Source organism: Strix aluco, chromosome 16 (genome assembly GCF_031877795.1).
Source record: "Strix aluco isolate bStrAlu1 chromosome 16, bStrAlu1.hap1, whole genome shotgun sequence".
Classification (NCBI taxonomy): Eukaryota; Metazoa; Chordata; class Aves; order Strigiformes; family Strigidae; genus Strix; species Strix aluco.
The window spans coordinates 15,368,110-15,381,415 of NC_133946.1; the positions used below are offsets into that span (position 1 = coordinate 15,368,110).

General features: G+C 37.2%; 1 protein-coding gene across 5 annotated transcripts in view; it reads right to left on the bottom strand.

Annotated features, from left to right (window-relative positions):
• PIK3C2A (phosphatidylinositol-4-phosphate 3-kinase catalytic subunit type 2 alpha) overlaps positions 1-13,306 on the bottom strand; it is a 73,896-nt gene that overhangs the window by 38,326 nt on the left and 22,264 nt on the right. For 4 of the 5 annotated variants that reach the window (XM_074841815.1, XM_074841818.1, XM_074841814.1 and 1 more), the window contains one exon: positions 1,355-2,529. In XM_074841815.1, the coding sequence (XP_074697916.1) occupies positions 1,355-2,464 (1,110 nt within the window). In that variant the 5' untranslated portion in view covers positions 2,465-2,529. Of the gene's footprint in view, positions 1-1,354; positions 2,530-6,940; positions 7,010-13,306 lie in introns of those variants that run through there. The other variant, XM_074841817.1, reaches the window with a different exon arrangement.

Consider the following 13,306-nt stretch of genomic DNA (forward strand, 5'->3'; position numbering starts at 1 on the left):
TCTAGTAAATATTCCTTTTTCTGAGAAAACTCCCCCAGTCTGGGGGGGAGGGAAGAATTAAGGAGCAATTTGGAAAATATCCCTGACTGATAACAATTGTTTTTTATGACATGTCCCTAGCCTATTAAAAACACCTAGAAAGACAATACATAAGATTCAAAACAGCTGCAATCCAAAGTCTGAGGCAGACAAATCTTTTACTCCTCCCCCGCCCCAGTTTCTACAAATACGATTTTTCCTGCCATTATCACCCTTGCCAGGGTGTTGACTCTTCCACTGAAAAGTTCTTCAGTCTTTGTACTCTCCCTACCAAAACTCAAAGATACAGAAGTATTCATACTCACTTTCTAGTGAGGTGACTAATATTTTAAAAAGTAATGACTTATGACAGAATTATCACAGAAATAATTTTAAGATAGTAAAAGTTAAATAATCTACAGTCATCTATTGGACTTGGAAAAAGGTAGGATGCACTTAAAGGGGCATAATTAACCAGATGAGATTGCTACAGTATTGATCATCTGCTATACAGTTTAGTTTTGATACAAATAGCATGTGTTCAATGTCCAAAAAGATGAGTATCATAACTAAAGCCTCTGTTGACATTTGTCTTGAAATTGCTGAAAACAATCCTGATCCTACAGCAAAAATCACCCTTTTGCCCTGCCTGATAAAGGTAACATGACACAAAGATAGTTTTCCTTCTTCAGGGTTTCTGACCCAACAGTGATCCCACCTTCCAGGACAGCATAACCAAAAGGTTCAGTTATGATCTCGCTAGCATTCCTGCACAGAAGGAAAGCCTTCTGTCTGCAGAACAGAATTATAGTGGTCCTGTGAAAGACTGCAAGTGATACTGAGAGAGTAGAAGAGTTTTGACTATGTCACCTTTCTATTCTAGTTTTTTTTAAAAAAGGATGATAGATTCAAGTATAAGGCAAACAATTTTTCAAGATCTGAGATAAAGGTTGCTCAAGATAAAGCTTTCAGTGTCTAACTCACCATCTTTTTATTTTGTAGTATCACGCGAATTGCTCAATAAATATTCATCAATATTATTTAAATAGTTAATTGTTCTAAAGATTATTTCCATTTCTTTTTGTAGTGTGTTGAAAAACAGCAATTTCCTCAGTAAATACAGAAAGATTACACAAGGTCAGAGTTATTTTGGGATTAAGTTCAGTAGTAATGTTCAATATTCTGAGTATCACTAATACACATGCCAGTGACACCCCATTATTTGGGCACTGCTCAAGACAAGTAATATTTAACAAATCCAGACCTTAAAGTGTCTTTAAATACTGTGATTAATCTTGACTATTATACTGCAGTTTAAAAATACTGATTTACATACCTGTAATGTTTGGCCCTGTAACTTTGCAAGTTGAGTTGTTCGCATGTTTAAAGACTGGCTCCTTGTAACTGTTGCTCCAGAAGACTTCCCATTAACTTTTCTTTCCAGATGACAAGTTACTAACAGCTTTTCTTCTAACAGCACAGCATCCCATGGATCTTCGGCAGTCATACTTGAGGCCCCATCTCCATCATTCTCTGTCTTATTTGAAGTCTCCATGCTATCCACTTTTGGTTTACTTAGGGGATCCAAATCTAACCAATCAAATTTACTAACATCCCTGCAGCTTTCCGAGGCTGGTAGGTTAGAAACTGCAGACTTTATAGCAGTCATTTCTAAGTCTGTGCTTGACTTCCCATTTTTCAGAAATTCTGAGGTGCTTGCAATTTTGTCAAATACTTTTGCCATTTCTGGTGTAAGTACTGGAGGATATATAGGTAGGCTTCCTTGTGGATGGAAAGGTGTAGTAGCTGCCAATGGGTATGAAATGTATTGCGACTGTCTTGGAAGACCAAGATAAATAGGTTCTCTAGAGTGATAGGAGGACATACTTGGATGGAATCCATTCTGAAATACACCAGTCTGTTTTGTGTAAGAAGCTGAGGGGTAAACAGGAGGTAAAGTGCATGTCACAGGTGCTGGTATCCCAGGCATCCACTGTCTTCTCTGACCCATAGGCCCAAGATAAAATTGTGAAGACACAGATGGGCTCAAAATAGGACCTACTGGTAACGTAGGTACTTTACTAGATTCAAAACTGTCATCCAGCAGCAGTTTCTCCAGTTCAGCATGAGTAAGCTTCTCTATGTCAATGGTACTTAGTTTATCTTCCATGCTCTTGGCATCAGACTCTGGAAACACCATGAGATCATGGTCCTGTTTGTTATGAGTCTGTGTTTTTTGTCTGGTACTGCTTAAAGAATGAAAAGTTTGTTTATTACCAGCTACACCTCTTTCTTTCTGCATCTTAGCTAACGCCTCAGCTTCCATCTGCAATGCCTCCTCTTTGTCCACATCTTTTGACCTTGCTGCTGCCAAAGAAGGTGATGAGCGCTGTTTAAATCCATTGCTACTGGATATCTGGGCCATTCCGCAAGAGCAGAGGTCCATTTAAAGAAGCAACAATTCCCTCGTACTGGTTGTCTACCCGTGGCTTCGGAATAGATTTAGCAGATCTGAAAAGGAAATGAAACATTAGAAATGCATAAATCACATGTTGAGAACCACTAACTCATACATTACCAACTGACAAGGTTGCACATGTCCTTCAGAAATGCAGGACAAAATTTTGAACAGATCAGGGGGGTGAGGGGGTGGTGGGGGTGTCAAAAGAGAAGCCACACAATCAAATTCACAGCCTTTGAATTACATAAGACTTATTTATTCTTCTTACTAGTACTTACTAGTAGGTAGAGTAAGTACTTGGTTTCTTTTCACACCACTAAACCTAAGACACAGAAAAGCTACATTCAGGTACCCAACTGTTTTCAGATTTGAGCAATTCTGCATACTTAGCCAGGTTCAATCTCACAAGTAGAAAACATTCCAAAGACTATACAAATGTCTAGCATTGATAAAGCACATTATTGAGAGGACTTCCAGTTTACTTCAATATATTACAAAAACGATAGACCTATCAAACTGCTGTACCACGATTATAATGGCATAAGGATGCTGAAGGACCTCTGTTCCTTTGGAAAATATCATTGCATTTCACCCTCTTAACAAGAAAAATAATGCTTATGAAATGCTATTTTTTGGACAAGCAAAGTAAGTGATTTAAGTACAGTTGCTCATTAAGTAAATCCCTTTAACAGCCCCTTAAAAGAAGTGTCATTCACTACCAGGTAAGGGAAGAAACCCTGAAAGGTCACTTTTGTGTAAGGCCACCACCAAAAAAATGACATCTTACATTTCTCTGATTCTAATCTTGTGCTCAGTACTATTATACAATTTCCTATATTTACCACAATATCTATGCCTCTTTATTAAAATAATCTTTCAAGAAATTACCAGAGGAACTACGTTATTTTTCATTATTATTTTTACTTTATTCTACAGCTTTTACACACAGCCAGGTTAGAGTTGAGACCAGGAGATAAGATGTCTTCCAGCAACAGCTAGTATGCATATCAACTAGCAAGATAAAAATCATGAATAATGAGTTTCTGCTAGGAGGGTTACATAAACAGCAATCCTCATTAAAACACAGTTTCCCTGAACTAGATGAGCCCTTTAGATGTAAATCATCATGGGTTTAACTCATGCAACAATCTACAAATTAACAGAGTTCTCTGCAACAAATAATGTAGATAACTCAAAAGTCTGTCTTTGTGTTCCCTTGCCATTCACACCCATTGGAAGGGGTTTTTTTGGGTGTTGGGTTTTTTTTTTTTTTCCTCCTCCTTGAATCAGACTAGAGCTACATGCTTTAAACAAACTAACTCTACTTCTTTGGACTCACCACATAGACAGCAAGACTCTTAACAGATTTCTAACAGATTCTTTAAATTCTTTAAGACTCTGGCCAAGCATTTGTTTCATCTACTTCATTTCAGTGGCTTATACTGTGAGACGGACATCTTTACAAAGGTTCTATACATCTCAGCTAGATCTGAAAACAAATTCAGGTGAAACCCTTCACAAAGCAAGATTAAACCAGAACTGATGTTACAGGCACCAAGAGAAGATTTAAATGAAAGCATGTCTTCAGAAAGACTGAAACAGTGACAGACTAAAAGTTATAAAACCCTGAAAACCACGCAACTGAAGTCCTGGGGAATAAAGTCTTAAGGAGTAGCTTTAGAGGGTAGTAGTACGTATCCATTCTAGGAGATAATTATATTCAACACAGATGAATTCTACAGCAGACACCAGAACCTTTTCCATACAATATACTAAGCTGTGGAGTTTGGCATTCATTAAAGCCACCACTTTTGCGTTAGGAAGAAGCCCTGTCCTATCTACTGCCTATTTGCACAGCTGAGTGTTGAATCTAATCAGGGAATTGATTTTAAAACAAAAAACAAACCCCAAACTTTTTTGCTGGGTTCCTTTATAGTCAGCACAGCTCCCTGGTCCCATTTACAGCACAGCTGTGGCTCTCAGTGCCATTCGGTTACTGTCCTCCTGTTAGCAGGACAGTCATTCTAAACCTTCTCCTAAAGATGTACCAAGTATTTTTCAGATGGTCTAAGCCTACTGGCCACAGACAACATACTAGCAAGAAGTCTAATACACTTTACCCCAACTGCTCAGACTGCCTAGATATCCAAGCAGGCTTTAATCTCTTTATTAACTTATGTCTGGTTAACATTGCTATGGCAAATTTTCAGATGCAATTACCCTAACTTATGAAGCGCTCTCAATAATTCCTACTTGGCTTTTCCAAGAAGCAGCAGCATGAGGTAAATGCAGTCTTCACAGTCTTGCTGTTGCCTAAGGATTCTAAACAGCAGCAGCATTTTTTTTCTGAATTCTATTCAAAAAACTAAAGTAGGATCATACTTTCTGAGACTATTCTGAAGTGTTTGGGCTACAACTTTGAAGAAGATTATCAGTGGATTCTGGTGCTGCTTGATATTACAGCAGCAAGTGATTTTTATTAAGGAAAAAATATCAAGATTATATGGTCTTCAAAGTAACTATATATACAACTCTGGCTCCTTGAAAAAAGTAGAAAGCCTTCTTTTTCAGCTGAAATGGACAGCTTTGATCTCCATACTCACCAAGCAGTCTCCTACTCACAAGAAGTCACTGTTCCACAAAGTCATGACTGCAGATAAACATACATCCCTTATCACTCAGAAACACGGTGCACAGCTACTGCAGCACATTCATTCGTAACATCTAGAGAATCCCAATCACTCAATAATGGCTTATTTTACAATTTCACATTACAGTGCTGCATTTTTGTCAGTGTATGATTGCACTTGCGCTGACAAATCCAATGACAGTATTCAAGACAGAAGAATATTATTATTAGCGGTTATCTGAAAAGTTGAATTTTATTTTTATTTTTGCAAGACAGTCTCATCAGCATGCATTCACTTTGATCGCTGTATTTAAATCCTACCCTTTGAAACTTCTAAAACCAAAATCAGCATATAAATTTCTGTCAAATTTTATAAGCAGACTGCAGTTTTCAGTTTGAAGTTAAAAACTGATTTTAAGAAGTCTGATAAAATTGCAACAGTTTTAGCACAACTTCATCCTGCATGCCAGCTGTAAATTCACATGATAAAACATCAGAAGAAAAGCTCTAGGCATAAGCATAGACCTTCTTTTAAATGCTAAATACACTGCATCAGTTAACGTTTTCCCGTAAGTTTAGCTTCACTTTGAACTTCTGACTTTCTAATCATCTAAGTTCAAAGGCAAAGAGCCAGCAGAATTTAAACTTCTCCAACATTTACAAAGAGAAGGGCAAATTCCATTTGCACCATCTATCAGCAGGGATCTCCTCTCCAACACTCAGAAGAATGTGTCAATTCAAATCCCAGAAACAGGAAAACCAGATACCTGAACCATTACTGACCATGCCATAGGAAATCACGAGAAGTCTGCAACAACTGGAAGTCATCAGAAGACCTAGAAGTAATCCTTAAAGAGTCAGGATTGTTCTCATCTCAACTGCCACACACTATTTTAAGTAACAGTAATAATCAGTTTTCAAATGTCAATCTGTTCACCTTCAAGAGCACAACTCCCTTTCCAAGCACTTTAAGAACAGGTCAAATGCTTTTTTTTTTTTTTTTTTAAGAAAAAAAGGAAAACTGGAAGCAATTGAAGGGATTATAACAGAAATTAGGTAGTCATAAAACAATCCCCTACACCACTTATCTGTCCCCTAAATTCAAAATTAAAGGGACACATTCATACTTTATACAAAGCCACCATATTTACACTGCCCTGGCAGTAACTCAGCAATACTACCTGCTTCATTTAAAAGCAGGTCTAAGTTTCAACCACTTGATTTATCTACAGCCTTGATGAAAGATTATCTGTCTCTTGCAGCGAGACTTCATTAACTTTAAGCAATATTTTCTTTAAGTATTCAACCAGATGCGATCAGCCATGAGTCTACAGACCTCTTTCTCTGGCTCCAGTCTAGCAGAGCTTCCCTAAGAGCAATGCTTCCTTGGTGGCAATTTTGAATAAATGTATTTAGAGTCTAAAGTTAATTTGCTCAGTCAAGTACCTGTGTATTGCTATGTAATTTTATTTGAGTATTGCTCAGTATTCATTATTTCAAAGGAGTAAAATTCTCTTTTTAAAAAAAATAAAAATGCAGCAACAAAACTTTATTAATATCAAGAACCAAGAAACAGCAAGATGTCTGACCATCTCCTTCAGATCAAAGCCTCCACATGGAATAGAAATTAATTTCAAATCAGATTTTCACTTACAGAGGCTTACATAAAAAACCAAGATATATTTACATATGCACCAATCTAGCAAATACATAAAATTGAAGACATTTTTTTCTAATGAGGAATTTATGGGTTTTTGGTAAGAAGCTTCAGGAAAATCAATACAGATATTACATCTCTAACAGAACAAAGACTCCCAAAATTAGTTTCCTACCTTAATGATCAAGGGATGAGTTCATTAGAGATAAATCCTGTTACCTTAAACAGAGGTAATCTCACCATCTGCTCATGTACGTGTTACTATTCTTCTCTACTTAAGATGAGTTGCACAACAGTTTTCAAAAAACCCTAAGGCTTTTAATATTCTATTTATAATGTGTTCTAGTGCTAAACAAGCACAGAACGTATTATTTGGTAACTCATTCTTAGGAAATACTTTATAGTTATCGCAAATGAGTGCACATAAATTCCCTAGAGTCCAAGCACTAAATACAGAAGCAATGATAACAAGTCAGACCATTTCCTGCATTCCTTATAAAGTAATGCCCTGACATACAGTAGCCAGAGCTTCCTCAAAACAAGTGTAATTTTCACAATAACTCCGTGGTTATTTTGCCATGAATTAAAAAAAAAAGATTTGAAGCATTTGCCTAACACTGAATGATAACTAAAGAATTAACAAACCTTGCCTGCATACCAGAGACAGTAGCAGTTTTATGGGATACAGGGAAAACTTAGAAAAGTAAGACAGCAGTAATATACTATGGAAAGTACTAATCATCTGGAAAGGAATTCATAGCAAGACATTTGCCACAGCAGGAAAACTCCTTAGCAAGAAAAAACACAGAACTTTGATGTTCAAAAGCCCTCTCTGCCAGATGCATTCAGATTGCTACAAACCAAGAAACAACCAACGGATACCTCAAGAAGTCATGTTATGAGTGTGTTATTCTTCAAAATACTGTTAGGTTTAAAGTGGAAGTCTTCCAATAATGTGTACACAAGTAGTCCTGAAAGGTTAGAGTTTTAGGTATATAGTTCTGTCACACTGTCTTTCCACTAAAAACTTAGTAGCTTCTTTAATCCAGTCATTTTAGCAAAATTAGAAAGTACCACCTCACAGATGAGATTAACACAGTTAACTGAATGAATCAATTTCGTTTCAGGCCATATCTATAGAATCTTCAAAAACAATTTCACTAGCTTAAATACAGGTGCAGTTTTCAGTTGGTCACAAATTCTGAACCAGCACCCATTTCTGTTTTGCTCAAATCATTCAGCTTGTAAATACCTAAGCAGCCGTACCGAGACCAGTAACTGCATCTCTTAACTTTGATTTTGAAATTTCATTTACATCTGAGAAGTACAGTTTCATCACAAAACCTCTGATCTTAAGAGCTAGGTAATCATAGGGTTTTTCCAGTACCAGAACAAGAAGCCTCCAGGAATGCTTCAAGGTCTTTTAATACTGGCAACAAATACCTTGAAAAAAATCTACCCTCGGCTGTTTCAGTGCTTATAAAAAACACTTACGAACTCTTCTACTCAAACCAATTTTCATCCAGGACACTGTACAGAAGACTGTTATTAGATATTTTGTAACAGCAGAATCTTGATTTTTTTGATCAATGTTTCAAGAGGGACAAAGGGTGGAAGCATCTGTCATGATGTTCCAGCCTAATCTTTGTGTAGGCAGCTACAGCTACCTACAGATCATATGTTTTCCATTGCCACAAAATACTTTTCCCCTTCTCGAACCAGTGATTTTCACCATTAGCCACCGCAAGCCACTCCACCAGCAGATGTTGATACATGCATACTTGGTACAGTATGTTTGCAAGCTTCTTCAGCTTATTTGTGCTGTTATACTCCTCCCCTCAAATTTTGAGCCCAATCACCATTTCTTTTAAGTCTGTTGAAGAGACAATTAAATTCCATATAAGTTTCATAAAAACAAGCAATCTGACACCACCACCACCGGGTGTCACAACTAGAAGAAAACAGTAGCATGAGCTCGTATTATTGGATGCCACAGATTTATTACTAAGATAATCTTTATAAATGCTTGAATCATGGCAAGAAGTCTTTAAGACAATCAGCTGAAGACACAAATCAACAGGAAACTTGACATCCATTTCATCAGCTGTAGAACAACTCACCAACCTTTGCATCTCTACTTCTCCCTACTTTGTTCTCAGCTCTCTAACAGCATACCTGCAACTGTTCCTGCTCACTATTTTCTGGATGCAGATACCAGAAAAAGCAATAATGAAACTGATGGCATCCCAGGCTTTTTCATTCTGATGCACTTGGCCAAGATATTTTTTTTCCATGCCTTGCAGCCAAGCCTATTACCAGCATTGTTTGACAAAGGCTAAGAATTTTAGCTCTGTTGCAATGTTTTTCCTGACAGAATAATGCTTTCATATCCACTCCTTCTGTTTCAGAAGTCTTCTTTTAAAAACTTGTTACTGGTTCTCTTGCTTTTTAGCCACCGCTGAAGCTGTGTTTTGCTCCATGTCACCCTTATGATTCACACTTTTTATCCCCACCAACCCTCTTTTCAAAGGGTACTTGAAAACATACACTCACGCAATACAAAATATTCCACACAGACTCAATGTTAGCTACTGCTTTAGGGTCTGGGGTTTTCATTTTTTAAGTAATGCCATTGCCCCAAATATTTTGATTCCCCAGCTGAATAATTTGTGCAGTAATCCATGATTTGCAAAATAATTTTACTCTGGAATATCACTTTCATGGAAGAATTAAGAGTGGAACAAGCCTCAGGGGGTCTCTAGTTCCATTACCTGCTCAAAGCAGGGTCAGCTATGAGGTGACAGGGGTGCTCAGGGCTCTATCCAGGCAGCAATACCGCAAAGTTTTGGTTATTCATACAGTGCAGGCCTGCTCACAGTGGAGTGCAACAAATTACCTGGAGCTTCTATCTATACTAGTATTTCCACTAATCCCAGTATCAGTAGTACTAAGCAGAAGACAGACAACCTTTTAAACTACACATCCAGTTCAATCAAAAATACAGAAAGGGTCTAGAGCATGGGGGGGACAGAGAAAAGAGGAAAGAAACGTTTGTGCTATCTGCTTTAATCACCCAAACAGAGATGCCCCAACACCTTCCACGTTTGTAACATTCTACAGCATAGACAGATGACCATGGTAAAAACCCTAATTTTCTTAAGTTATATGCCTGAAGTAAGCCCTGCAAATATCCTCCTAATGTCACAAAGCATTCAAAACGCAGCAAAATGCAGGAAGTTCATGATGCAATGTACAGTGGCTATTAACACAGGGAGATGAAACAATCCTCCCCCACAAGGATCCCACTCCATTCCCTGGGCAGCAGCGCACAGTATACACCTTCAACAAAGCAATCAAAAACATCAGTAGTGTAGGGAGAGAAAACCATGTCACCACAGCTCTGTCCCAGACTTAACTCCGTATCACTGTATTAGGATCAACCTACCAGTCTAACCAAATGCAATTCTGCTGCAGTAGCCAAATTATGTCTACCACTTGCTTCAGCAGAGGAGTTTCCCCTCAGGCAGGAAACTTGCACAGTTTCAGTTATAACCAGCAGATGCTTCTTAGTCACAAACCTAGTACTTATGAAAGTATTAAGCAGAATTGTTTATTATTGACAGAATATCTGTTCACGTGTACCTCTTTGCTTTATACATTAGAAAACACTAAGTGCTTATTACACATAGATTCAATGATTTTTTTATTTTTTTTTTAACACTACACAGGTAGAAAACTGAGCAGGATGGCTATACTCAGACCAAACGTTCATCCCATCCTTAACTTGTCTCTAAGGGTGACCTCAGAAATGCAAATGGAAAAAAGCTAAACCAAGGCAAGAGTGTAACGACACTTCCTCAAAATACTCTTCTAGTCTCCACAAATTTGCCACTCAAGTACTTCCTGAATCTTGAGGTAACTTCTCTATTATTAAGACCCCTGATGGATATTTTCCTCCTGGAATTTGTGCAGCGGCATGCTGAACTCATGTAAACTTTCAGCACTCACCTTATAGCTCAGCACTGTCACCACCCTCTGCTCTTCTGCTCTGGCTACAATCTAATCAGACAACCGTATCTGTTATCAATGACCTGTTCTTGATGCGTCTCCTCTAACTACTAACATCAACTACAGTATTGAAACCTACGAGCTACAAACCCTATAGGGGCCAAATTATTTCATCTAGGTCATCATGCAGTAACCAGCCTCCAGATCTGAACTAGTGACATACTCAACACAAATACCATGAGGTCCTCATACACTATGTACTGCAAGTTTCCAGTTCTGGTTGATTTTTTGTAAGTGATGTTTTGTTTGTAACTTTAATGCCCTTCACCTTAAAATGAAAAGTTACATGAAAAATACAGACATACCTTCTCTCTCTCTACTTCAGCTTCTTCAATAAAAGCATTCTGAAGTCACCACCACTTGGAACAAACTAAACTTACTCTAACTAATTTCAGGTTGCATTTCTACTAAGGTATAGATTGAAGTAATATTTCTCATAATTTTTTAATGTGAGCTTTGAGGAAAACATTTTATTCTAAATCTTTGCTAGATTAGGTGAGGTTTATCATCACTGGCACTCTTTGAAACATTTCCTCCTCCACTTACTTGTCCAGCCTGGAAACAACTTCTGCATTCTTCTGCAAAAACTGACATCACAGCAACCTTCTCGTGTACAAAGGGGCTGGATGAATGCTGTGTTAGATGAATGATGTTATTAACCACTGCTGATAAAAACTGAACTCTGGTTCTGGTAAGTAATTACACATCCACATCTTCTACTTAAAATAGAGGACTATGTTTACAATTACACTTCCATGAAGCACACAATGTACATTTGTGCTATACTCTCATTTTTAAGTTTGTTGTACTGTTTTAAAAATAAATAAATACCACAGTAATTTCTGCACTAACAAAGACACTCAAAGGCAATAATTCTAAAATAAAAACCAGATCATTATCTGAATGTCATTAAGGCTGACCTTAAAACACATACTATATTTTATGAATTCTAGTCATGTCAGCGTCGTGCTTATACTGTCCTACCTATCAATGTCAATGTACCACAATTTGTTATGGAAGCTTAAGGTTGTTCAAGAGTTTAAAGACAAAGAACATGCAATCCTGCTCTAATCAAATTCAAATCTAGCATTCATTTTTCTAGATAGCCCCATACTGGCCTGGTTTTGGTCCCACACCAAAGCCTAATGCATCAACACAAAAAAAAAAAAAAAAAAATCACCCAAACAAAACCAAAACATCACCTCAGCATTTTTATTTTTTTTAAGCCACATTTTATTTCAAGTTTCTTCAGCTAGATAGCAGATATAATAGCAGCACTGGTAAGAAATATCAGCAGTTTCAAGTTAACTTAGTTTGAGAAGTAAACAGGAACACAAATTCAGAAAAGATTTTTTTTACTTGACATTTTGAAATGCATCATTTTCCATTTAAGGCATTCAGTTTTGTTTGTTGCTACATAGGCAGCTACTCAAAAAGAGATAAAAATAAATCATGTATTTATATACACTGATTATCTGTACTGATGAACCTTTACGTTTGAGTTCTTAATGATGACAGTAAGACTCGAAAAGGAAAGTGGAACCTCAAATATCTAAATCAGGATTACTATTACAATGCAATTAAGTAGCAAAAAATAAAAATCTATTTTATTAAATCAATCAGAATTTTAAATCTTTCTTGAGACCGCCTATGTATTTTTTATGAACAAGAATCTTTATGCAAGAGACTGTTCAAATACAGCACAACATTTAAGATGGGACTCTAAATAGTTTATTACTTGTTTGGTTTGTGGTTTCCCCCCCTCCCCCAAAACAAAAGGCCATTTAGCTTCAAGTATTTGTTACTTCTCCCTGTGCTTTCTCCCATTGCCTTTATCTTTTATGCAACTTCCTTTCACTGTCCATTTGTTCTTACCAGTTTTGCTTCAACTTGCTTTCAGTTTTAAAAAAAAGTTAACTTGGTGAGTATTATAGTCCAGTTCTTCCTCTCCCACAAATGCAGTAAATAAGCCCAATTTAAGCAACTTCTCTTCCTCCCAGACACCAAGTTTTTTCCAGGTCCACTCTGTGTTGGGGGAATGAAGGACACAACTGCCTTCAAAGCTAACAAAACCAACTAAGAAAACACTTTCATCTGTCAGATTTCATTCCCCCTGCCCCATTTCTGCTTCCCCTTTGGATTCTTCATAAATCACCCATCACTACTACTCTTGAACACAGTTTATATTCTAAGCAGCTATTGCACAACATCTTTTATGAACATCACACATTTTCCCTTGAATTTTCAGTTCCCTTCGGAAAGAGATTTGCACTAAGCATGCAAGGCTGTTATTTAAAACCTCTGCATCTCCCCCCTACCCCAAAACAGCTTAACTATGCTTCAGGATCACATCTGCAATAAGTAATACAATGACGAAGAAGAGCATCAGAATCTTTCTTTTCTTCCAAGCTCTTCTGAGTATATCTTACTACCATATTCTCCTTCCCCAACAACAGCATAGCTGTTAGTGGGA